The 27,446-nt window shown below is 36.8% G+C and overlaps 2 protein-coding genes across 3 annotated transcripts in view; both read left to right on the top strand.

The window, feature by feature from the left end:
* atp9b (ATPase phospholipid transporting 9B) overlaps positions 1–12,104 on the top strand; it is a 57,741-nt gene extending 45,637 nt beyond the window's left edge. The window contains exons 20-29 of one of the 2 annotated variants that reach the window (XM_081377247.1): positions 491–589; positions 1,842–1,931; positions 2,034–2,178; positions 2,365–2,429; positions 4,687–4,842; positions 5,021–5,085; positions 5,169–5,277; positions 5,432–5,489; positions 7,447–7,650; positions 10,049–12,104. In XM_081377247.1, the coding sequence (XP_081233373.1) occupies positions 491–589; positions 1,842–1,931; positions 2,034–2,178; positions 2,365–2,429; positions 4,687–4,842; positions 5,021–5,085; positions 5,169–5,277; positions 5,432–5,489; positions 7,447–7,650; positions 10,049–10,185 (1,128 nt within the window). In that variant the 3' untranslated portion in view covers positions 10,186–12,104. The remainder of the gene's footprint in view (positions 1–490; positions 590–1,841; positions 1,932–2,033; positions 2,179–2,364; positions 2,430–4,686; positions 4,843–5,020; positions 5,086–5,168; positions 5,278–5,431; positions 5,490–7,446; positions 7,651–10,048) is intronic. The other variant, XR_014030995.1, reaches the window with a different exon arrangement.
* Positions 12,105–24,779: 12,675 nt separating this feature from the next.
* The window catches only part of nfatc1 (nuclear factor of activated T cells 1), a 41,891-nt gene continuing 39,224 nt past the window's right edge, over positions 24,780–27,446 (top strand). The window contains exon 1 of the mRNA XM_081376397.1: positions 24,780–25,300. Within this exon, the coding sequence (XP_081232523.1) occupies positions 25,282–25,300 (19 nt within the window). The 5' untranslated portion in view covers positions 24,780–25,281. The remainder of the gene's footprint in view (positions 25,301–27,446) is intronic.

Below are 27,446 nucleotides of genomic sequence, written 5' to 3'. Positions count from 1 at the left end.
CTTAGACATCATTGTATTGTATTGCATTATATGGTTTGCCCCCCATAATGAGAACTGCAGAACATTGATCATAAAATCTTACTAAGACATAATATTGGGAGATACAACCAATATTTATAATCATCTCATTGATTCACATTACAAGCTATGAGAATTCCATCTTACTTTTTGGCCATATACATATCAGAAACTGCACTAAACTGCATTTTTCTGCTCAGTTTGTGCCTCTTTAAGATGTTTTTTTCATCCTTGAATATGAGCTCCATATTCTCCCATTTAATACCATAAAAGCCTGATGTATTAAATATAATGCTCTATATAATACTCAACAACACATATTCAGACTTTTTAATTATGATTGATTTTTTTTTAGATTTTGTCTATTTTTTCTTCATTCAATAACATTTTCCATTTCATTTTTTTTTTAGGATTTCATATTTCAGGCTTTATAGGGTTAATATTGACCATTGGGTTCTTCTTAATATTTCAGATCTGGATGTTGACCGGAGACAAGCTGGAAACTGCTACATGTATCGCCAAAAGCTCCCATTTAGTGTCCAGAAATCAAGACATCCATATCTTCAGACCGGTAGGATCAGAACCACTGATCATTTGGATTTTAACTGTAATGGATTTAGAGTGAAACCTCTGTGGTGTTTTAAGCCTTGTTCAGACTGTCAGTCCAAATCAGATTTTTTTTCACCGAACATAGTGTGGGCAATAAAAAAATGGACAAATCCGTTTCAAGCTGCAGTGGTTTGAAATTCTATTTAAATCTTATTTCTGGAAATCCGTTTCAGTCTGGCCACTGATTGGATTTCATGTAGCTTTTCTGCCTTTATGGCACTTTCTCATGCCATGTAAACGTAAACGCCTGACGTCAATGCAGAAACAAGGATGTGTTTTTGGTGTAGAAAACCAATGCATATATTCCAGAAAACTAAAAAAATTGCCACGAGACACACAAATGGGATCTAAACAGTTGCAATACACAGTTTGGAACCAGGGGTGTCAAATTCTGTTGGCAGGTCAATAATTTAGGCTACGTTCAGACTGCAGGCAAAAGTGGCCCAATTTTTTTTGCTCATATGTGACTCAGTTCTGTTCTGTTTTTTTATTACAGTGTGAACCACGCAATCCACACTGAATCAGATTTTTCTAGATTCTGATTTGGGCCACTTGGTACTAAATCAGATACAGGTTGGATGTTTTGCAATGTGACCTCAGTCTGAATGGTTATATCGGAATTCATGCAACATTTATGTCACTCTAGATCAACATGCATCACAATTAAGTGCTGACGAGAGTCACTCCAAAGATTTTACATACCAGTAGTTCTTTGGTCCCTCGGTTATTATGGAAGACAGCCGTGACAGTAGTCAGTGGAGGGACAGTGAGGTCTAAGTATCATGGTGACAGCTCTATATAAGCGAAACTCAAGGGAAATCTAGCAAAACTTTGCTCTCTTTCTCCACATCCTCGTCTTCATCCTTCACTTCCGCGGCACATTATAAATGAACTGGAAATGCTGACTTCAGTAACCTCCATGTTTACGTCCGTATGACAGTTTGCTGCTTGCTATCTTGTTATTGTTCTTTTGCGAATGCAGGTCAGTTCGGATCAGTTCACACTGGAATCTGATATCGGCCACATTTAAAAAAAAAAGAAAAGAAAAAAAATCATATCTGAGCATTAATTAAGATTTGAGCATTAAGGCTTGCAGTGTCAACATAGCTATAGATCAGATCTCCATTCCATAGATCAGATTCCAGTAAGTGGATTTGGACTGACAGTCTGAACATGTCTTTAGTAATAGGACGTGTTTTATGTATTTTTGGTAGGTGTCCAGTAGGGGCGAGGCTCATCTGGAGCTGAACGCCTTCAGGAGGAAACACGACTGTGCACTGGTCATATCAGGAGACTCTCTGGAAGTAAAACACTTGAAATATTCCATATATTCAACACAATCATGTATGATCATTCAGGATTGACGTTCTCATACTGATTATATCTCTCTATGTGTGTCCCATCAGGTCTGTCTGCGGTACTACGAGCATGAATTTGTGGAGCTGGCGTGTCAGTGCCCCGCTGTGGTTTGCTGTCGCTGCTCTCCCACGCAGAAAGCTCAAATAGTTCGATTGTTACAGCAACATACAGCCAACAGAACATGTGCCATAGGTCAGTCCTCTCCGCTTCTCTCCTTAGTTTGTTGAGCTTTAAGTCCCATCATCTAGTAGCTGAGACAAAACCCACTTAAACCGAACTCTCTCCAAGCACATGAATCTTTCAGAGCGGTAAAGATGACTGTCTTCACAGTGTCTTCTCATGTTTTCCCGCTATCATCTTTCTTATCTCTGTGCTCAGGCGATGGAGGAAATGATGTCAGCATGATCCAAGCAGCAGACTGTGGTATTGGTATTGAAGGGAAGGTAAGGTATTTCTCATTAACTTGGATTGTCTTCCTGTTGCTGTAACTTTTCAATTCATCTTTAATGAACCACATTATCTTAATGTGTCTAGGTGTTTTACTTCTTTTCATCTAATTCCTTTTGCTCTCATTGGTGATATTGGTGATATCTTAGGGTGACCATACGTCCTGTTTAACCAGGACATGTCTGGCCAGGATTTCGAGATCGCCCAAAATGCCCGGGATTCGGCTTTTGCTTTCTACAGTCACCATTCATTATTTTTACATTATAACATTATTTGATACTGACACATGCGTGCCAGCTTTGCAGGTCATGCATTCTGCTTCACACGGATCCCGATCGAGACGAAAATACAGGAATTTTCCTAGCAATGCTAAAACGCACATCAACCGATCACTTGTTTAGCGTTCATGTAAACACTACATTTAGATTCACCAATCGGAATTAATTCAGGCCTATTGAATCAAAAGGTATGCATGTAAACAAAATGAATGGCGATGAGAAAGCAAAAGCTGAATCCCGGATATTTTGGGCGATCTCGAAATCCCGGCCGGACATGTCCTGGAAAAAGAGGACATATGGTCACCCTATGATATCTTATATTGGTGTTGCTCGTTAGATTATTTTTAAATCTTCTTCTTCCTCTTCCGCCATGGAAGTCTGTGGCAGCCCATAGAACCACTTGTAGGAAGTAATGAAATTTGGCACACAGATTGAGGACAGTCACCATAGCCAAAGTCTCTAACTCAAACCCTCTAATGCCACAAACTGTCAAAATTACAACTTTTTAAACATAAGGGCTAGACACAAAATTATTTGTTCCTCTGATCCCTTGGCTCAAGACGATTCGGATGCAACCTGTAACGAATTTTCTGCCATTTTGAATTTCACAAAAAAATTATTTTTCAAACTCCTCCTAGACCTTTGCTCCGATTTTCAATCAGATCATCGTCATGCTGACAAAAATTTGTGGAATTCAAGTTGATTTGTCAAACCGCTTATGAATAACGTGCAAATGACTCCAAAGTGGACGTGAGGCTATATTTCTGGTACTCTTTAGCGTATTCAGACCAAACTTGGTGTGTGTTATGACAACCATGACCAGTTGCATGTACCTGTACAGTTTTGGCACAGCACCACCTAGTGGTCAGGAGATATACATTTGTTTATTTTTTGCTTATAACATCTGAATATCTAAAATAGTCTAAAATGTCTTTAATGTTGCAGTGGGTCTGATGCTCCCAGGCATGCTTGCATAACTCAGGACTTTTTTGTGTTTGGCCCCTTAATTGCTGCTTGCAGCTATATATTTTTTTTTACTGGGGATGCGGCGCATTTTTGGCCGCTGAAAATAGCATTTTCGGTTTTTGGCCAAAAGAGAAAAACTGCAAAAAATATATGCCGTCCTGCCCAGGTTTCACTCTCGCTCTAGCCGTTCTCACCGTGTGGCGCTCCCCTCAATATTCTGCTCTATGCACATGCACTCTGCTTAGTTGGTCATGGCCCATGCGAATGCTCCACTCATGTACCGCTCATGCTTTTCGAAAGAAAAAAAAATCCGCTCAAGTGTTGCGCCGACATGAAATTTCTATTTAGTTGTAGACTTGTTTCTGTTTGCAATAGCCCTACTGTGTTGTAACATGGTGTGGTATAGCCATGCTGGGAAACGCTGTTAAAATGACGCTACCTTCTCATTCACTGATACGTTCCCCACTCTGCTTAAATGCTCGAATAAGAATATACTTTGTAGGACTATACGTTATTTGAATAATTGATAATTATTTGGAAAGCAAAAACAAAACAAAAAAATCCGTTAAATCTGATTATTGCAAAGATCTGAATAAAGAATAATATATTGATATTTAATATTAATATATTTTCTGTCTAATTTAAGTGTGTTACTTTCAATAAAAGTGTTGTTATTTTATTGGCTTGTATTTTTTTTTAATTCATAAAAAATATATGAATTAGTAAAGTATACTATAAAGTATTTTCAGTTTCTGCCCTGAATTTAAGTGCCCTCAGGTAATATGATCCGCATGTTCATGAATGGTTTCGTGACGTTCATCCATTTTTAGTTTTAGGAAACATAATTTACAGAGACATTTTCATATACAGTACCTTTAATAATTGTTCCTACCTAGTCTAAATAAAATGTATTTTTTTAATAAATAATAACAAAAGAACAGTAACAGTATACTATTTCAGAGTTCACATAAGTGCATTATGTCATTTTAAAACTAAACTTGTGTTTCAGGAGGGAAAGCAGGCCTCGCTGGCGGCAGATTTCTCCATTACCCAGTTCAAGCACATCGGCAGACTGCTAATGGTACATGGCCGCAACAGCTACAAACGTTCAGCAGCTCTTGGCCAGTTTGTCATGCACCGTGGCATGATCATCTCCACCATGCAGGTAACACACAGAGACAAGTAGAGCCTCATGTAAATGTTGTCATATAGTGTTCACTGAAGTGACCAGAGTCAATACAGTAAATTGGCTTGCTCTCAGCACCAAGAACACTATACTTATGTTGCTGCCTCTTGATTTGAAGTGCTGACATCTTGATTTAAATTTGTGTTTTCCCGTCCAGGCTGTGTTTTCTTCTATTTTCTATTTCGCATCTGTTCCTCTATACCAAGGTTTCCTCATGGTGGGGTAAGTAAAGGCTACACAGCACTTTTGGACATCATAGTTGCCTTTTACAAGGATTTCCTAACATTTTGCTTATTTGTTCCCAGTTATGCCACCATCTACACCATGTTCCCTGTCTTTTCTCTGGTGCTGGATCAGGATGTAAAGCCTGAAATGGCTCTGCTGTATCCTGAGCTCTATAAAGACCTCACCAAGGTAACAACATATCAGACATTATAACAGTAATCATCAGAACTAACCATCAGCTCAAATATCTGCATGATAAACATGATATAAGTTACAGGAATGAAGGCATGAGTTTGTGTTTGCTGCATGACAGCGGTGCTGACTTTGGTTTTCCCTCCACTAGGGCCGTTCCCTGTCCTTTAAGACCTTCCTGATTTGGGTTTTGATAAGTGTATATCAAGGTAAATGGATGAACAATGTTGTTGTCATATTTTTGTTTGACTGTAAACAACAACAATAACCTTTACTCTCGTCTTATGGTATGTTATGTTGTTGTTGTTGTTGTTTTGGCATGAACTTTGTATCCTTGTTGGACCGGATGTGAAAATTAGACTGTCAGTGCAGTGAACTTGTGAATTCTCGGAGCCACAGAAAGGGGGGATTTTTCAGTTTAAAGGGAATTAAAAATTCAAATGCATCAATTAGGGAATGTAATAGTCAATTATAATTATGATAATATAGTGTTGTGCTGATACAATTATATATCAATATGTTGTGATTTTTTTTTCTCACTGTACTAAATCAATACTTCAGATTGTTCTCATTATTATTTATTTATGTGTCTAAACATAATTTTCTACAGTTCAATTAATAAAGAAGCAAGTCATAAATTATAATAAAAAAAAAACTTATTTTAAATTGTGATGATTATTTCACAATATTACTGTTTTTTTACAGTATTTTGATCAAATACATGCAGCCTTTGTGACCATGACACTTTCAAAAACAACAAAATCTTAAGGACCCCAAAGTTTTGTATCGTAGTGTAAATAATCAATTTGTTTCAAATCCAATCAAGTCATTACTAACATTTCCTGTTTTTATTATACATCAGGCAATTTAATCGAGAATCGTAATGGTATTGAAACAATCAAAGAAAACAAACGAAACTGGTTCGAGTTTATAGTTTTATCTGAGTATTATGCTGGTCTAATGCTGTAGGAATTAATTCAACATCGAAAAGGTTTACACCAATTTCCTTTTAGGCTTAGGTTGGAATCCCAGGAGGAGTGATGCATGAGCTACCACCATTGTGCCTGGGTTCCTCCAGGTGGATTGTCTCAGTACTCAAAATTCTCTAAACAAACATAAAAGAGAAATGTAAACTTAAAAAAGCCAGTCCAATCTGAGATAACATGACATATATAAACTAACCATAAATGGATACAAATAAATCAGTGAACGTTTCATCAAAGATATAAACCTTGAAGCGCAATGTAACGTGTCTACCGCAAATTCAGCCGAGTTCTTTTCATGAATGTGATTTTCGGATCGCCGCCAGCTCTCACGCGCACACGGCTGCCTTATCCGCACTGTAAATCGATCCGCGCAGCGAGCAAGAGAGATCAGTGTCCCCGTCTGACAGCTCCTGCTTTTTAATTAAACCTTAATACAGAGAGACAAGAACAACAGGGAAATATGAGCAAAGATTTCATTTAGTCCAGAGAGTAACCCTGAGGAATGTTCGCCGTATGAAGAGAGGCAATTATGTGATCAGTTAGAGGCCATTAGGCTGGATTGCGCTGGCATTTATGATTAAAATGAAAGCAGAGACGGTTACAGTAGGCTGAGGAGCCGAGTGAGCGTGGAGCCTTGTGAGTAGGGGTCAGGGCTCGACGCGCTCATGTGTGAATTGGGATCAGACCATGAGCGAGGGTCAAGAAATCACGGAAGAAACTCATTCTTGATGGACATCAGTAAACCTTATGGATTTGTCAGGTCTTGCAGTCTAAAGGAGGGTCTTTTTTTGTTAGTTATTCCCCTGTTTCATTTAATAACCACTAATGTGTTTCATGCACATGTTTTTATACTCATTATCCCCCTGGTTTCACAGACAAGGCTTAAGCCTAGTCCTAGACCTAGAACGCATGTTTGAGCTGTTTCAACTGAACGCAACTTGCACTGACATATCTAAAAATATGTCAGTGCCATTGTTTTGTCTCAAGATGCACACCAGTAATGTTTTTTTCTAAGGCACGTTTATAAAAGCTACTTAAATATCCTAATTAAACCAAGGCCTAATCCTGGATTATTCTAAGCCTTGTCTGTGAAACCAGGCCTATAACACTAAACTGACATCTTAGCAACATCTCAGTCCTTGTTAGTTGAACTCAAACACATCTTCTGTTTGTCCACCAGGGGGCATCCTGATGTACGGGGCCCTGGTGCTGTTCGATCAGGAGTTCGTGCATGTGGTGGCAATCTCTTTCACTGCTCTGATCCTGACGGAGCTGCTGATGGTGGCGCTGACTGTCCGCACCTGGCACTGGCTCATGGTCGTAGCCGAACTTATAAGTCTATGCTGCTACTTTGCTTCCCTCGCCTTCTTAAACGAATACTTTGGTAAGAACGGACAGCAGTGCAACACATTTTTCGAAAATTCTTATTTGATTATTTATTTGATCTAAATTATTTCGCATATTATCAATATATTATTTACCTATCTACATGTTCTTCGCTTTTATTCACTTTTTTTAAATATTTTCATTATTTTCATTTATAGAGTGCGTGCATAATTATTATGCAAGTTGATGTTCTGATCATATTTTTTTCCGAAGCACATTATACCAATTCCAAACCACATCAATCTTAATAACTACTATTAATTTTGTATTTAATCATTTATTAGTGATATATAATTGTTAAGGAATGTTGGAAGTGGAAAGCGCTTTATATTCAGGTGTGCGTAATTATCAAACAGGTAAAATGGGCTAAAAAAGATGATTTAAATCGCTCTGAAAAGTCAAAACTTATTAAATGCTCATGAGAAGGATGCAACACTAAAAATTGCTAAATTAAGATGTGACCAATGGACAGCAAAATGCTCGTTGGTTCAGCAGAGTCATACAAAAACAAGCCAAGAAGAAAAGGCACGTTAACTGCAAATAAATGTGTAATTAAGGTAAAGAATTAGGTGTGAAAGCATCAGGAACCCCTTAGTCTCCAGTGCCACCTCCAGTCCTACCAGGATCTCAGAGACTTTGCTAAGAGAAAGAATTCTGAAATATGACCCACACTTAATAAGAATCACAAGCTGAAGTGTTGTGAAATACATGAAGAAATCATTTTTTCTATTGGCAGATAGGTTGGGAATGACTCTTGAGGGACCAGCATGACATCCTCTAGTACCACAGTTTGAAGAATTTATCTGGCAGTAAGTTTTGGGAGTTGATTTTAAGTCCATCTCCTACGTCTTGCTCATTGTTAGTAGCAGCTCACAGCACGACTCCCTCGCCACCGCTGCTGTTGTCTGACTTGAACTGGTGCTGGTCCCTCAAGAGTCACACTCAACTTATCTGTCTATAAAGACTTCAGACAGATAGGTTGTCTATAAACAGTCTTCATGTATTTCACGCTTAAGCTTGTAATTTATTATTAAATGTGGGTCATATTTCAGGATTCTTTCCTTCAGCAAAAGTCTCTGAGATCCTGGTAGGACTCCAGTTGCAGGTCTGGAAAATGGTGGCACTGAACACTAAAGGGTTCCTGATGCTTTCACACCTAATTCTTTGCAGCTAATGTGTCTTTTCTTCTTGGCTTGGTTTTGTATGACTCTTCTGAACCAACGAGCAGTTTGCTGTCCATTGGACACACTTTAATTGTTTATGTTTGCAATTTAATGTTGCATTAGTATTGCATCCTTCTCATGAGCATTTAATAATTTTTGCCTTTTCAGAGCGAGTTAAATCTCTTTACATGTAAAAGAAAATCTGCCTAATAATTATGCACACCTGAATATAAGGCATTTTTCACTTATACATGATTTAATACCAAATTAATTGTAGTTATTAAGATTGATGTGGTTTGGAATTTGTAAAATGTGCTTAGACTAAAAATATGATCAGAATATCAACTTGCATAATAATTATCCATGCACTGTACAGGTAAATTCAAACCAAAAATATTATTATATTGTTTATCTAGCTATCCATCCATTTATTTGTCTATCTGTTTATCTATTCACTTATTGATTTATTTTTGTTTATATAAATTAAAATGATTATTTATTTTATTTTTATCTTACCTTATTGATTATTTCTTACCAGTCTACCTGTTCCTTAAATATTCTTAAATATATTAAAATATATATATATATATTGATTGATTGATTTATTTATTTTAGTAGTAGTAAAGTAAGTAAATTAAAACAACAATTTTTTTTTTTTTTTTATATTATTCTATCTGTCTGCCTCTCTTCACCTTTAATGATATGGTCCGCTGGTCTGTTTCCTTCACACGTAAATAAAAGGCCAAATAAGTGAATTTCTGGTTTCAGTGTTTCAACCAAACACACATTAGTTCAGACTGGTGCACTCACTGTAAGCTCAACTTTTAAGCTCTTTCTTCTTTCTCTCCATCTCTGTTTTGTGACTGTGCTTTAGGCATAGGTCGTGTGACCTTAGGAGCTTTCCTGGGTAGGTTTGTCTTTCCCCTGTGTTCTCTCTGTTGTTTCACCAGCTATCATTTCCTGCCTCCACAAACATATCCGTTCTCCTCCCTCGAGTTTCACTCTCGTGTGGTGTGGGCCCCTGGATGAGAAGGAGTCATTCAAATGTGCCGTAACCCCGTGATTACTCATTTTTCAGAACATTCCATCGTTGCAGTGCATCCCGTCCACTTCATCCATAGCCTCTTTTTCTTGTTGTAACGTGAAAACGTACTCCTTGATGATATAAACCAGCATGAAGAGTCACTTTGACCCTGACGTTTGATTTTCTTCTTATGTTTTGTTTGTCTTCAGATATTTCGTTTATCACAACACGGGCGTTCTTGTGGAAGGTGTGCGTCATCACGCTGGTCAGCTGTCTGCCGCTCTACATCATCAAATACCTGAAGCGGAAGTTCTCCCCTCCCAGTTATTCCAAACTTTCCTCCTGAGCTTTCCATACATTACGGTGTCAAAAGGCATGCAGACACATATATGCGCACATGTGACAGCTACATCAAACACTTTTGAAACAGATCTGATCCTTTTTTATTATTGCTGGATTTTAGTTCACCCAAAAATGAACAGCCTGACATCATTTACTCACCCTCATGTTGTTACAGAACTTAATGGCCTGCTGTGGAACACAAAAAGAGAAGTTTAGCAGAATGGTCACGCTGCTCTTTTCCATACATTGGGAAAACTGTCATACTCCAAAATTGCACCTACAACACAGTCTTAACTTTTGTATTTGATCTTAAAGGAAACTCCTATCTGTTTGGAATGACATGAGGGTGAGTGAATGATGACCAAATTTAAATTTTTGCGTAAACTATTCCTTTAAGTGTCAGCCCAAAAGTGCTTTATGATGCGGTTTATGTGTGCTTCATATTCAGTGACATTATGTGATTTGTTTGTATATATATGTACTTTGCCGTTGGACTAATATGAGTGCTCCTGTGCTCATCATTTAAAGATGGTGGGACTGTTGCAGGATAAAAGTAGTATTGAGTACTTGAAAAGGCTAAAGCACAAAGAAAGACAAGATAGAATAAAAGGGTTGTTTAGGGCACCCACACTGGAATGACTGGAATGGTCCCAAAACGGTCACTTTTTACTTAGCGTAAATGTATGTGAAGGCAAAATCAGTTTTTTATCAAATAGATTATGGATTTTTAACTTTTATTTTTATTGTTGGTATATAACGATACAATTTCATCTTTAATGAACGTAAAGTATTAGTATTATCACACCCATCAGCACTTTTCCGTCTGATTTTGGCACATTTTGCGTCGTTAACTTTATTATTAATGAGATCTGTGTGGGCGGGGCTTGGTAAATACCTGTGGTTGTGATTGGAGTGTTCTGATTGCATGAGTGTGTACTGAAGTTGAATTCGGGCAGCTCTTGTTTCCTGTTGTGCTGTGGCTGCTGCTGCTGCCATATGATCCTGCTGCAAAAAAACTGTGTAAATGTAAACCAGAGCACAGCGTGTGTTCTTACAGAGGGAACTATTTGTTCTGGGAACAACGGTCCTCTCAACCTGACATCCTAAATGACATTGTGTAAACTTCACAATCGACGTTTTGACATTTGACAAATCAAACTTGATTGATTGCGTGACTTGTAACGCCAAGTCATTGAAAACAAGAATGTACTTTTGTTGGATTGGTGTTATAAATGAATGACTTATTTAAGATTGTAAAAACTGAAAACAAAAAGTATTAGGATGTCCTAAGCTGCTTAGAGGTGCACTGTAATTTTTGCATTTCTTAAATCATTGTTCATCATCGGTTACTTTTTTATAGACAATGGCGCCATTTATTTCGGAGTTTCACTATTTTTTGCTTTGACTGTGCTGACGGTGTGAAGTTGGCTCAATAATGTGTAAGATCATCTTGCCTTATCGTTATGAAATAAGTCAGCTGGTATGAGGAATGAGTTTTATCATTCACTTTATTTTCTATACCGTGTGTGTGAGTGTGTTTACAATACCGAATGAGACAATGCCAAGCAACGTGTGTGCCGTACGCTGTTCCTTTCTTGCTGTGCGTAATGGTGGATTCCAGTTGTGCTTTGAAGACGCAGAGTTGTACTGTACTCAGGAAAACCACTAACTGATATATTTTACTGTATATAAACCTTCAATTAACCCTGTAACAGCCTAACAACAATAGCTTATTTATTATGAGTATTTTGCTTTTGTTTCTCCTGCTTTTTTTTATTGACTGACACAATAGAAAATGTGATATTTCTGTGGCGTTACTGCGACTGTGGGCGTTCTCTCGGTGTCATCAGCACGATGGTTTCGGCAGTATAATTTAACATTTTAATGATTATTGATGTCTGATTAAAGAGCAATATGTTTCCAAGCGGTCTAGTGGGTGCTTCTTTTAAGGGCTTTCAATGTTTATTAGTGGTGTGCTAATACATATGTCATACATCCATATTTGGTAGCACTTTTTACATACAAAGTATACATTGGTGAACTAATAGGCACAAATCCCATGTATTTCTTTTTTAAAGAGAAAACTATTAGATATATAAAATATACTTTTCTAGCATCAAATTGACTGTATGAAATGTAGCTAGTTTTAGTTATTTAATTGGCTTGTCAAATTGAACTTGAATTCAACTCTTTTTCTTAAGAATTGTCATGTTGTTGTTGTTTTTTTTTTGGGTTTTTTTTGGAAATTTGAGTTATTAACAACCAACATTTGGTCCCAAACTCTGCTCCAAACTAGTTACAGATTAATGGCTGAATCTTTAACCCTGTAGCCATTTTTGTTTTATTGTTTTATTATCATTACATTTGTAATTGAATTGCTAGAAAATGAATACTAAGATTGCTTCATATACACTCTTTGAAGAAAAGGTTCTACTGTATATAGAAGTGTTGTGTCAGGAGCTTCATATATAGAACCTTTTAGGGGATTCCAATCATGGGATCGTTTTATGAATTTTGTTTTTATCAATTTTTAATTTTGATTCATTTTAGTTAAGCAGCTCATAAACGTACCTAATCACTAGGAAAAAAATGAAATAACCTGATAAACATGAGTATTATGCAATAATTTAAGACATTTCTCCTTGTATAGAACCTTTTTAGCATAAAGGGTTCTTTAAAAATGAGTCAAAGACCCTAGGGTTCTGTATAGAACCCCACCGAACCTTTTTTTTGCTAAGTAGAATGTGAGTAAACAGGCGAGTAAAAAAAGGTGTTCTTAAACACTGACCTTTTGTTGGAAAATAACAAAAAAATATATATATTTGAGTTTCAGGCCCTTTTTTTTAGCATACTCATGTTAAGTTAACTTCAAAATAGAAACTTGCAGAAGTCGCAGTTTGAGTGAGTATAAGCTTGCATTTCTGAAATCTTTACATGACAGCACTGCTTAACATACTGTGCCACACATTTATTTGTATGTATTGCTTCTTACCACTAGAGGGCGGCATTTACACAGTTTCACTGAAGACACGCTTTGGGCCCACATGGAAAATACATCTGCTGGTAAGATTGCTGTTCAACAATAGGCTTTCAGAGTTGTGTGACCCCTGGTTTCTGTCCACATGTAAAACTGCATATTTTACTATTGCTTGTTAAGTTTGCTTTGTCAATTTTGCTCTCTATTTTATTTTAGTCTCTTTGAGGGATGTCAACATATCTGATTTTATTGTAGCTTTTGAATACCCAGACAGCAACATACATCTGATACATGTGATGTGGTCCGTATCTGGGCTGACACTATGTTGCTGTCTGGGTCTTTAATCTTTATTTATTTATTTATTTATAAATTAGGGGGTATTAGACCAATATCGTCATGGATGTTTACTTGGATTTTTCAGTTAGATGTTCATCACCAGTCAAAAGTTTAGGCACATTTGACTGAATAATCTAATCTAAAGTCTTTAATTCTTGAAATTAGCTTTGTAGACCAAATGCAAATCCCCCTTTATTATTTTTATTATTATTATTATTATTATGAAAATGGGTAAGTTGGATCAGATAGTGAAGGGAAAGCATCCAACAAGTGTCCAGTTTACAGTTGTGGTCAGAATTAATGGCACCCCTGGTAAATATGATCAAAAATGTCTGTAAAAATAAATCTGCATTGTTTATCCTTTTGATCTTTCATTCAAAAAATGTGCGAAAATCGAACCTTTCATTGAAGTAAAAGAATTGAAAGTGCGGGGGAAATCGCATAACGAAATAAATGTTTTTCTCCAAAACACAAATATTGGCACCCTTTTATTAATTACTTTTTGCAAACTCCTTTTGCCAAGATAACAGCTCTGAGTCTTCTCCTATTAATATCCTTTTTGTTATTATCCTATATAGTGCCTGATGAGTTAGGAGAACACCTGACAAGAGATCAAAGACCATTCCTCCTCACAGAATCTCTCCAGATCCTTCAGATTCCCAGATCCATGTTGGTGCTTCTTCTCTTCAGTTCAGCCCACTCATTTTCTATTGGGTTCAGGTCAGGGAACTGGTACAGCCATGGCAGAAGCTTCATTTTGTGCTCATTGACACATTTTTGTGTTGATTTTGAGTTTGTTTTGGATCATTGTCCCGATGGAAGATCCAATCACGGCCCATTATAAGATTTCTAGCAGAAGGCGTCAGGTTTTGATTTTTTATCTGTTGATATTTGATAGAATCCACGATGCCATGTATCTGAACAAGATGTCCAGGACCTCCAGCAGAAAAATATGCCCACAACATTAAAGATCCAATGGTATATTAAACCTGCACACCTGGGGTACTTTTTATCCTTGTGCGCACCAAACCAGTATAGACACACGTTCTCTTCCTGGCAGATTCGTTGATTAGAACTTCTTAATTATTGCTCTGATGATGGAAATGGGCCAATTGGAAATGGAAATCTAGCCATTTTCTTACAACACTTTCTATTTTGTAAAGCTCAACAATCTTTTGCTACACATCATAACTATAGTCTTAGTTTTTACTCATTGTGATGGATGATTAAGGGAATTTGGCCTTTGTGCTTCCTCATACTTAACCTCCTGTGAAACAAGTCATAGCTAAACAATTTCATGTTCCTAGTCACCGTGGTGTGCTAAAAAAATTTAAGGGTCTTGGGTTGCCAATAATTGTGACCAACATGTTTTGGAGAAAGATGATACAAGTCTACCATGTAGAGAAATTGTCAAGTCAAGTCACCTTCATTTATATAGCGCTTTTAACAATATAGATTGTTTCAAAGCAGCTTTACAGAGATAATAGGAAATTAAAGTAACAGAGATTGTTTTGGCTTTACAGCAGCTCTAGAATAAAGTTATTGTCCAGCTAAAGTTAGTTTTGATTGATTCACTTCCGTCACAACGATCATTAGTTAGGGGGCGCTTACACAACATCGTTCTAACAGAAAACCCTTAATGCGATCCGGCTGCTCATTTGCACAAAACAGTGCCTGATGGCTCGAGAACGCAAACCATGAAATAGAATCCAAGGCACAAGGCTTGAAAAATGTATAATACAGAATTTTTTATCGCTTCCGCGTAGCCACATGAACCGGAATTATCCCGACGTTTTATCTGTACAGAGGTAAAGGGAGGGGAGGGAGGCCTTCACAGGGGAGAGACTAGTTGACACTTCAGGACTGCGTTGTCGTCACGTCCGGGCGCAGGTCCTTCATCAGATCTGGATTCGGCCTGGATCCGGCGGACTGCGGTAAACCTTGGGATGAACAGAGAGACTAATATTAGTGTAGACGCCATCCTTCTAATGATGTAACAAGTACTGTACATCAGGATTTATGGGAAGTGTTCCCAGTTCCGGCTGACCTACCGTAATCTATGCAGCCTAACATTGAATTATGAAAGTCTATAATGTGTTAGGTCAAAGAGATGTGTTTTTAGTCTAGATTTGAACTGACAGAGTGTGTCTGCTTCCCGGACAATGTTAAGACTGTTTCAAAGTTTAGGTGCTAAATAGGAAAAGGATCTACCGCTAGCAGTTGATTTTGATATTCTAGGTATTATCAACTGGCCGGAATTTTGAGATCGCAATAGACGTGACGGACTATAATGCGTTAAGAGCTCACTCAAGTACTGCGGAGCTAAACCATTCAGTGCTTTGTAAGTAATCAGCAATATTTTAAAATGTATACAATGTTTAATAGGGAGCCAATGCAGCGTTGACAGAACCGGGCTAATATGGTCATACTTCCTGGTTTTGGTAAGAGCTTTAGCTGCTGCGTTTTGGACCAGCTGTAGTTTGTTTATTAAGCGTGCAGGGCAACCACCCATAATAGCATTACAATAATCTAGCCTTGAGGTCATGAACGCATGAACTAATTGTTCCGCATTTGTCATTGAGAGCATATGACGGAATTTAGATATATTTTTAAGATGAAAAAATGCGGTTTTACCGATACTAGAAACGTGACTTTCAAATGAAAGATTGGTATCAAAGAGCACACCCAGGTTCCTAACCGACGACGAAGACTTGACAGAGCAGCCATCGAGTGTTAGACAGTATTCTAGATTATTACATGAGGAAGTTTTTTGTCCAATAATTAGAATCTTTTTTTTTTTTTTCAGAATTAAGTAGTAGGAAATTACTAGTCATTCAGTTTTTTTTATATCAGCTATGCATTCCTTTCATTTTGTGAATCGGTAAGTTTCGTCAGGGCGTGAAGAAATATAGAGCTGAGTATCATCAGCATAACAGTGAAAACTAATGCCATGCTTCCTAATGATATCTCCCAAGGGTAGCATAGGTCCTAGTACTGAGCCTTGTGGTACGCCCGGCCATACTGAACTTTTGATCGGTGAGACATGCCTTCATTTACTGCTACAAACTGATGACGGTCAGATAAGTATGATTAGACCATACTAATGCAATTCCAACATAATTTTCGAGTCCATTTAAAAGAATGTTGTGGTCAATGGTATCAAATGTAGCACTAAGATTGAGGAACACTAATAGAGAGACAACCACGATTGGATGATGAGAGCAAATCATTTGTGACTCTAACGAGAGCTGTCTCAGTACTATTGTACGGTCTAAATCCTGAAACAGACTGAAAATCCGTGCAGATATCATTTCTTTCTAAAAAGGAACATAGTTGTGAGGAAACTGTGACTATTTTTATAGTTTATCTTATATATTCACCTATGTATTCACTATAGTGTGAAAATGAAACGATCAATAAGTCATGAAAACATATGTTTTTACATTACTTTAACCCAGAAAAATAAATTAGGCAATTTCAACTTTTTTATATAAGTTATATGCGATTTATTCAACTAGTCAGTTAAATATAATGTAAGTTGAAATGACTTGCACAGCCAAATTGATTATACTTAAAAATGCAAGGCAGCATTGAACCTTTTAATTTTTTTTTGCAAAATGTTTTTGAAAAAAGTGTGCTCACCAAGGCTGCATTTAATTAATTAATTAATTAGAAATAAAGGGGGGAATTATTTTTTTTTTATCTGTGATGGCAAAGCTGAATTTTCAGTCTCATTACTTCAGTCTTCAGTGTCAAATGATATGATCCTTCAGAAATCATTCTAATATACTTTTTTGATGCTCAAGAAACATTTCTTATTATTAATCTTGAAAACAATAAAAAATGAAATAAAAGTTACAAATCATTTATAATACTACAAAGGAATTCTTTTTCAAATAAATGTTGATTTTTGAAATTTCTAGTCATCAAAGAATCGTAAAAAATATTATTTTACATAGGCTTACAACAAGCAGGTGTGTCCAAAGCTTTGACTGGTTTATTGTACTTGCTGAGATTATCAGCCTTGAAACACACAGACAATGTATTATCAAGCTCTCCACCCAAACTCACCCACACACACACTCTGTACAGCAGGAAACGTGTGGTTTACTGCGACCCCGCTCTAGATGTGATGGTCCACTGACACTGCAGGAAGCTTTCTCTTTCATCTTATCTATCTTTCTATCTTCCTCTTTTCCCCTTCTCTCTATATCTCCATTTACCTTTCTTCACTTCTTCATCAAAACTCAATTTTGCTGTTCCTGCATTTGCTTAAAATGACCCAAATCCGCTGCACGTGCCTGTATAGAGTCTCCACCCTTTGATGTGTTTGTGCGCTGGACATTTCCGCAGAGGTTGTGGGGCAGTTGTGTTGTTTTATCAGCCACATGTGGGGCACAACACGCGTCACACTGTTTTTCTACTGTCTCTAGAGTGTCTGTTTTTCCAAAGCATTGTGTTTCCTGTAGGTGGACACAGATTTGGGATACTCCTTTTGCTAAGCACTTTCTGTTGATGAAAACCTTCAGCTGTATTTGTCAGCAATTATTTCGGTCCCACTTTATATTAAGTGGTGTTAAGTACTATGTACTTACATCAAAAAATAAGTACAATGTTGTTCATGTTGTATTGTAAAACACTTTTGCTGCTATTGAGGTGTGATACAGGTAAGGTTAGGGACAGGTGTGGTGGATTGGGTAGGTTTAAGGTGTAAGGGAAGGATCAACTGTGTAATTACATAAATTAATTACAGCTGTACATGCAGGAATTTTTAAAATGTAAGCACAATGTAAAAATGTATCAAATTATTAATTTCAATGTAAGTACATAGTACTTAAAGCCACTTAATATAAAGTGGGACCATTATTTCTACAGTGAAAATGTCCTCTATCTATCCATCCATCCATCCGTCCGTCCATCTGTCTATCTATCATTCTATCTATCTATCTATCTATCTATCTATCTATCTATCTATCTATCTATCTATCTATCTATCTATCTATCTATCTATCTATCTATCTATCTGTCTATCTATCTGTCTATCTATCTGTCTATCTATCTGTCTATCTGTCTGTCTATCTGTCTGTCTATCTGTCTGTCTGTCCATCTATCAATTTTTCTATCTCTATACCATCTATCTAGCTATGTATCTATCGTACTACAGTATGTATCGTTCTATCTATCTATTGTTCTATCTATCTACACATTGTTCTGTCTGTCATTATATCTATAGTTATGTCTGTCATTCTATCTATCTATCGTTCTGTCTATCAATCTATCAATCTAAATGTTGTTGTATTTTGTGATGTTAAAATTCTCCAGAATTCTTGCAGGCACGACTGAGAAGGTCTATATGTTTTAACGATTTGGTGTAATTATTTTTGCCAAGTTTACTAAGTCACATGAAAGTTGGGGAATGTATTCTCAAGGGCAGCATTTGCTCAATACCACTCTCTTAAAAAATCTATTGAAATGACTTTCCTGCCATTTGTTGCTCCACTCACTGTGTTGTTGGTAAGTTAGTCACTGTTGTGTCTGAACCCCACAGTGGAGCTCTGGGCAGAGGGTCTGTGTTTGCTCACTCAGCCTGTGGGAGCCAATGAAATCCCTCCCCTCTGGAACACAGCCACAGTTGCCCGGCAACAACCTTACACAACAGGAAACAGACTTGGGGATTCCGTCACTGTGCCGAGTCAAAGAGAGCATTCAGTGGAGACAGGAAGCCCCAAGGTACAGCGGGGGGCAGTTCTATAACCAAGGCCATGTCATGTAAATACCACCTCAAATTGCTGTTGCTGTTTCTACTTTAAGCACTTTATATGTTCATCAGCTTACTTTTAAATGTGGTCTAGGTTTTATGACATGAACTCATAAGGCACATCGTAAAAAGGCTAAAATAACACATTTGATTACAATCCCATTGTGACGCAAAAAACAACAACATGCTTTTCTTGTTCTGCATTATCGTCTTCACGTAGGTTTAGCCATGGTCACATTTAAAACATGATACATATTTTCAGTTGCTCATGGAGCCCTAGTCATCTGAAATTCAACTTCTGCATCCAAACCTGGTTTTAGCTGTTTTATCTATTAAGGAAAAGGGGAAGAAACAAAAAAGCTGGAACCTTGAGGTCTTTTCCAGAAGACCACCATCAAATCAGCGTCATTCCCAGTATACTCACCCACAAATATGACGATGAGCCCTGCCAGCCAGACGGAATAGTGACTTGTAAGAAGAGGTGAGTAGACCTATGACATCAATGACTCCCCCTTTCTTGACCAATCACGGCACAGACAGAGGAACGGTTTGGGTGCACATGGGGGTTGAATGTGGTTTTGATTTATTTTAACAACTTTTAAACGCTGACACATCATTAGTGATGCACATGCATATTATGATTCATGCCATTGTTATGAGTGTGCAGCCTTTTTTAAACATCTCCGAGACAGACAATTCAACATCTGTGGCATTAGTTATGGACTCATGTTACATTGTCCCTAATGTCTTTGCCATCTGTGGCGTGCCATGCGTTGAGACATATATTGCGTTATAGCACATTGCCGCCCATGTATCCTGTTTGGAAACATAATTTGTCATTTGTGTATTCTTGAAAACCTTATAGAGTAAACAGCAGTGCATCATGTTGACACACGAGCCAAGCTAACTGCATTATCACTCATTGTATTATCATTATCATTAGCGTTAGTAGTTCTTGAAGTCATAAAGTCACTGCCACTCCTGGACATAGCAGTTAATAAGGTGTCTTTCGAATATAAATGAGAAATGTATGGCTACATTTTAAAGTCCCAGTGTTGTAGTGTGAGTAAACCGCCTGACCTGCCTTTGTGGGCGTCTAATCAATTATTCATCTGCTCTCTAGAATACTCCATTCCGATTGGTCAGTCAGTCTGATATTCACTGTCGCCATTGCGTGATTCCCCAATCCAGAAGCGCAAACCCACCAAGCTGGCGATTCTAAAGATTTCATTGCCCATGTTAATCCCTTCGCTAAACTTTAACCTTAACCTCAGCATAGGAAATCCTGATAGAAATAATTACTGTTTGATGCTATCTCTCATCTATGATTATTCTGAACTACGCCTATGAAGTCTGAACTTTTCTTGACAGGTGACGGAGGGGTTTGCATCAAGGGTTCTCGTATGCATCTGGAGGCGTCTAAAGCCTTTGGCTGTGTCCGAAATCACTCCACACCTATTATAGTGCATTATTTGAAGGCACAGCCTTTCCAAAACAATAGTGCACATTATTGAATGCACTCATTCTGTCCCATAATGCACCGCAATAACAAGTGTGCAACCCATACGCTTAGCTAGTACCAAACACTGTGAATATTGCACTGAATTCCAGTGTTTTATAGTAATTTAATTTATTCAGACACCTGCAACATTTCTCATATCACAGTTTATTTGCTATAGTTTAGAAAATGGTAATAAAATATGACAAGTACTCAGACTTATCAAATCAGTTCACTGGTTTTGGCCATCCTTCTGTTAGACTGTTAAATTTAAGTACACAATTAGATAATATCAATTTAGGTCAATCAATTTCCAAGAAATGCTTATTTTTTTCAGTCTGTTGTGTAAAAAGGCTGCTTTAGCAATTAACGAAAAGACACTTAAGCAAAACATGGTCAGGTCAAAGTGTCTGAATAATTTTTGGTCCCAAAATGTTACTGGTAGACCACTGTATGAAGAATTTTTGGGTATAATATGTCACAGTTTACTTTATTTTGCTATCCTCACTTACAGTACCAGTCAAAAGTTTGGAAACGTTACTATTTTTAATGTTTTTAAAAAGAAGTCTCTTATGCTCATCAAGCCTGCAGTAAAAACAAAAACAAAAAAAAACAAACAAAAAAAACAGTAATATTATGAAATATTATTACAATTTAAAATAATGGTTCTCTTTTTTAATATACTTTAAAATGTAATTTATTTTTGTGATGCAAAGCTGAATTTTCATCAGCAAGTACTCCAGTCTTTGGTGTCTTATGATCCTTCAGAAATCATTCTAATATGCTGGTTTATGATCAATGTTGGAAACAGTTGTGCTGCTTAATATTTTTTTTATAACCTGAGATACTTTTTTCAGGATTATTTGATGAATAAAAAGTTAAAAAGAACTGTATTTATTTAGAATAGAAATCTTTTGTAACAATATACACTACCGTTCAAAAGTTTGGGAACAATAACTATTTTTTTTTAAAAGAAATTAGTACTTTAATTCAACAAGGATGCGTTAAATTGATAAAAGGTGACGGTAACGATTTATATTGTTAGAAATGTTCTTATTTTGAATAAATGCTGTTTTTATGAATAAATGCTGTTAACGTTTTACTCATCAATGATCCTGAAAAAAGTATTCCAAAAAAATATATTAAACAGCACAACTGTTTCCATCATTGATAATAACTGAGTATCAAATCATCATATTAGAATGATTTCTGAAGGATCATAAGACACCAAAGACTGGAGTACTTGCTGATGAAAATTCAGCTTTGCATCACAAAAATAAATTACATTTTAAAATATATTAAAAAAGAGAACCGTTATTTTAAATTGTAATAATATTTCATAATATTACTGTTGTTTTTTTGTTTGTTTTTTTAACTGCAGGCTTGATGAGCATAAGAGACTTCTTTCAAAAACATTAAAAATAGCAATGTTTCCAAACTTTTGACTGGTACTGTACATAAATTAATTAGTGTCCACTAGTAAAAAAAATCACAAATTATATCTGGTGTCTGAATGGTTTTACTGTATTTTTCTTTGGCAGAAGCTTTAATGTAATTCACGGGTACACTGAACATTTTGTTTTTTTCTAACTTGTAAATAAAACAAAGATTATTGAAATATGTTTCACAAGAAAAAGCCATTTCAGTCTTGCTATTTCAAAAAGTTACATTTAATTGAATGGTACTTGCCATTTCTTTGTAATTATTTGTGAAATTTACTAGCAATATCTGAGTGAAAATTGATTCAAAGTAAATGCAATTTTTTTAAAAGCTTAAATCAATGTTTCATGTCCTTTATTTATTTGCAACGTAGCCATAATAAAAGGTTTTGTGTTCAGTCATTGCATACAGTTTAATAATGCTGATCTAAGTTAGATCTAAATCCAGTAACATAGATGACAAAAAGTCTTTGTAGGGACTATAAAATACACCGGCTTTTTTTGGCGTATACTGCAAAGCTGAGGTGAACAAAATATCCGGAACTGTCCGGCTGGTGCTTAAAAACCCCTGCCCTCAACAACGGGCAGACAGAGTGGAAAAACTACAGGCCAACTGACGTAGAACTAGGCGCACGTCAATCAGCACAGTTAGTGCTATTTATTACCTTCAGCTTGGAAGCTGTGTTTACTGCGGCACGAAGCTTGCTTTCACATAGCTGGGGAGGACAGGGAGGCCCTGCCCACATCCCCTCAAGCCCACTTAGGGCCCCTAACCAGTGGGTGAGAGCTTTCCATGAGGTCAAACAAATACATTTGACCCACAGAACAGCAGGAGAGAGAGGACTGTAAGAGAGGGTAATGGCACAATTACCATGTTCCCATGATGAAAGAAACAGCTAGTGTTTCATAAATGCACTAATTCCTGATGCAATTATATATCATCCTGTGCGTGTGGGGTGAAGGCTATTTGGCTCCCTTTTGTTACTCGACCTGGATGAATTCTTGGTGGGGGCAAACACTATGCAGCTACTTCAAAACATGCCCATGTCATTAGAGAGCTTGCAATGCTCAGCCACGTTAAAAAAAAAAAAAAAAAAAAAAAAAAAAGAAGCTATTTTTTGCCTAATGAGAAGACCATAATGTATTTGTACTGTAAAAATACAGACTTATCTTTCTTGAAGATACATTACATACATTAAAATTACACAACGTTTAGGGTTAGGGTTAATTGCAAATAGTATGAGAACCCTTTACATTGATGCAAACATTTGCCAACATTTCTTGGCTTCAAAAAAGTCCTGGATGATTTCCGATGACGCAGCGAATCGCGCCCCACTGGAAAATTGTCAAAACCGAAATCATAGTTGCCCGAGCTGCCAACAGCATCTTGTGATTCAGATCCCATTTCCCTGCACAGTGATGTCCTAAAAAAAAACAACTGGAGCTGCAAGTCTGTTTATTCAATCACTATCAACGCACTGCTGTTGCTACGCGATGATCCGTCTATTGATGGGACAAAAGAAATAATTAACATGATAATGGTTTCTTTAACTGCCTTTGTTTTCAAAACGGCCACATTTGATTTCCCTCTATTTCCAGTATGCACGTGCATACACTGGCTCTTTCACTTTGCATTTCAGCTATAGATCTTAGTTAGGGTAACACACCATATATTTAATTTTTGACATGAATGAAAACGAGGCTGTGATAGATAGAATTACAATGGATTTTTGTTTAACATACCAATTGTTAAGCTGCCGAAACGTCTTTCAGAAAAAAACTTCCCGTAAACAAAACTCCATGAAACAGTTTCAAAAGTTGTGAAAATTACGCGAACTAGGACCTTTGTACAGTGTAAAGACTGTCTATCCCTCACAGCCTGGTTTTCATCCGTGTTGAATTCAATATGGCGTCTAACCTGAAAAAGATTTGTATGTGAATCGTTAATTTGAATCGGTTCTTCTAAATGAGCCTCTGCACAAAACTGGTCTAAAAAGATTTGTTCACAAATCAGACTGAACAGAATTAATGATTCAGACTGAATCGGTAAAAGAGCGCTCTGGAGTTAAAAAAAAATATTGCGTCCAACTTGCAATGATTCTGGTTGTTAGCACCAAAACTCGTTGATGTAGGCTAATTACCCGAGAACCAATGAAAAAAGGAAGTTTTAGGTTTACTGAAAGAAATGTTGACAATAACAAAAACTTAAATATATCACTTTATAATAAAACAATGGGTTTAATTAATAAGTATTTTATTAGCCCAAAACATTTCAGCCAAGAGATTTTAGTAGCTAGTATTTATTGTAAATACAAGTGACTTGTGAGCTAAATCATGGCTGCAACTGGGAAATGACATTTTAAACATTTTTAATATAACCTGCTATAACCCCAAAACATTATACTAAACAGTAATATTTACCTTAATATGACTCTACTGGAACGTTTTAGAGAATGTAATATCCAATGCCAGGATGTTAGGGATATTAAACACCCGCTGAATCATTTTTAAACCGGTTCTTTAAAACAAACTGTTCGAAAGAACCGATTCTCTGAAATGAGTTGGACTTCGCTTCAGCAGCTGCGCATGCGCACACGGCTGGCTCTTTTGCCTTGGTTTCAACGGCTCCACATCTGGAAATGTTGCGAGGAGAGAATCCCTCTCTTCATCTGCCGTTGAGCTTGAGACGTGGTGCCTGCGTCACTCCATGGAGGGGCGGGGCTTCTCGGAGGTGTTTCCCGGCTTTATATAGATACAGAGACCTTTCCATCGCAAAGCAGTGCGTCACCAGAACCCCTGGAAACTAACATGCAAGTCCAGAATAGAAACTGAATTAAAATAAGATTAATAATTTTTTGCGTTGTTATTGCATGCGCTTTTAAAGTGCTGTCTATCAAATCATCTGAGCTTTCAAATAACTAACAGTTTTTTTCGTGACTGGAATACACCTTTATTGAGGTAGAAGTGAACATTTTTATCACAGATATCTGGAGTCATCATTATACTGGGACATAACACGCTTATCGGACACTGTTGTGCGTTTTGGGAAAGTGCGTTGAACTTGGTGTGAGTTCACTCTTGACTTCGCAAGCATGAAATCGGCAGAGGAAGGTAACGTATAAGAAGATTAAATGCACGTACTTACACCGTCGTATTTCATTCGAACTTGTTTCTGTATCATTATTAAGTCGATAATATTAGCCTTATTTTATCGAACCGTCATAATAATGGATGCACGTTTGCTTATGAGTTTACCTGTAGTGACTGAAAAAAAATCTACGACTGCTATCGTCCACTCACCATTATCTGTTACTAAGGGAGACTGGGGAGTATTGTAACACAGTTGGTTTCAACGTCTCTAACGCAATGTCGTATTATGCCATGGCTCTCCAACTTAGATATAACGTTCCCATATCTGTCTGCTACAAATGAAAGTAATTTAGAAATCTACAGCATGTTCATAAACTGTGTAAATGAATGTAAAATACAAAGACTGCTGTTGTAAACAACCTCACTAAAGAGGTGAGTTGTAACAGTAGGAGGGCTAGGTAACACTGATATATTTTTTTTTTACTAGTTCTAATTATTATAGCATATCTTATCACTACCCCAAATTATATTTATAGCAAATAAAATACAAAAACAAGTACAGAAATAGGATAACATTTCTAAACCTATATTGTCTAATTTCTGTGCAATCTTTGTGTGTCCATTAGGACTTTGGAAAGTTGTTACAACCCTCCCCATGTATGATTTGATGATGTATTTCATCCCAGTAGCTCATTTCTGAATGGTTATTGGTGGTTACAGCTCAACCTGTGATCAGTTTGGTGAAATTGAAGTTATTTCTTATTCAGTCAATGGACTGAATGAGTTTTCCTTAGTTTAAGAGACTGCAGAAGGGAGTGGTGGGCCGGACGAAGATGAATAAGCAGGGATGTTATTTAGATTGTGGGTTTTTGCATCCCTCTCTTTGCAGCAAATGTGTATTTCGCAAGATAACCTAGATTATAGTTCATAATGACAGCTCTACTAAAACAAAACCAGTTAGCATATTTTTGCCTGAAAAACAATAGTAACTTAAACCAGCTTTTAAGATGGTTTCCTGGTCCTAACTGGTTTAAGATGGTCTCGAAGGTTGTTTAGCTGGTCTACAAGCTGGTCTTCAAACCTGACCTGCTGAAAAGTGCCTAAAACCACTTTAAATCCAGCCAACAGACCATCATAACAAGGCTGGGAGACTAGAAAACCTGCTTAAGCTTATTTAAGGTGTTTTATTTCAGCAGGGTTACTTACTAATGTACTTTTAGTATTCAGTAATTTAGTACTTTTATTTATTTTTAAGCTATCAGAATCACATGGTGTATACTTACGGCTTGCTTACAAAAATCTAATATGTAGTTGTTAACTTGATTCAAAAACGATACATACATTAGGGATACATTAGCATGCTATCAGTATCCAGGGTGCTTTGTTGCGCTGTGGTCACATTTTCAAGTATCCGTGTTTTTAATCGTCCTCTAAAGTAGCGAGAAATCGTTGCAAATTTTATTGCAAGCAGAGCCAGTAGTGACTGTGCGCCAGTTTGGGCTAACTTACATTACATATATTTCCACCAGGTTGGACTGACTGACTACAGTGGCTCACTCAACTCAACTGCATTTTTTCCCCCTTTTTACACACAAATAAAAATATATACATTCAAAAAAATTCTGTTATCAGTAAAAATATGTCTTAATGGGTTAGATGTACCAGCTTAAAAAACTTGAATAAGCCAGATGACTTATTACTAATGCTTTTTAAAATGTTTAAAATGTTTTTCGATAAGCTGAAAGAGTTCTAAAATTGCTAAAGTGGTAAATGATTCATCTTCTACTTGTACTCTCCAGAAAGCACTAAGTATTCGATTATTTTTTTCTAGTCAAGACATCTTCTGTTAGTCATGTTGCACTTCAAATGTTGTGTTGTTCTCTAATCTCAATATGTACATTGCATTGAAGCAAATGTTTGCTCCTGTTTTTCGACAAAGATTGCTTATGGGTATTGGTTTTCCGTCTGGTTTTGTCCTCTGGAAGATATTTTTAACACTTTGTTATTTTTGGCCTGGTATTTGTGTATCACTCACCTTGCTTCCTCTGCAGAGGTTGTGGCTTTTAACCACTAACGTTTTTTTGACTCACAGCTATTACTAATAAAGAGTAGAGTGTCTTTTTATAATGCCACCATTTTATACGAATCAAATGGCAGTTCATAAAAA

The sequence above is a fragment of the Scardinius erythrophthalmus genome (genome assembly GCF_964197995.2).
Source record: "Scardinius erythrophthalmus genome assembly, chromosome: 10".
NCBI classification, from domain to species: domain Eukaryota; kingdom Metazoa; phylum Chordata; class Actinopteri; order Cypriniformes; family Leuciscidae; genus Scardinius; species Scardinius erythrophthalmus.
This window is presented reverse-complemented; position numbering and strand designations above follow the sequence as displayed.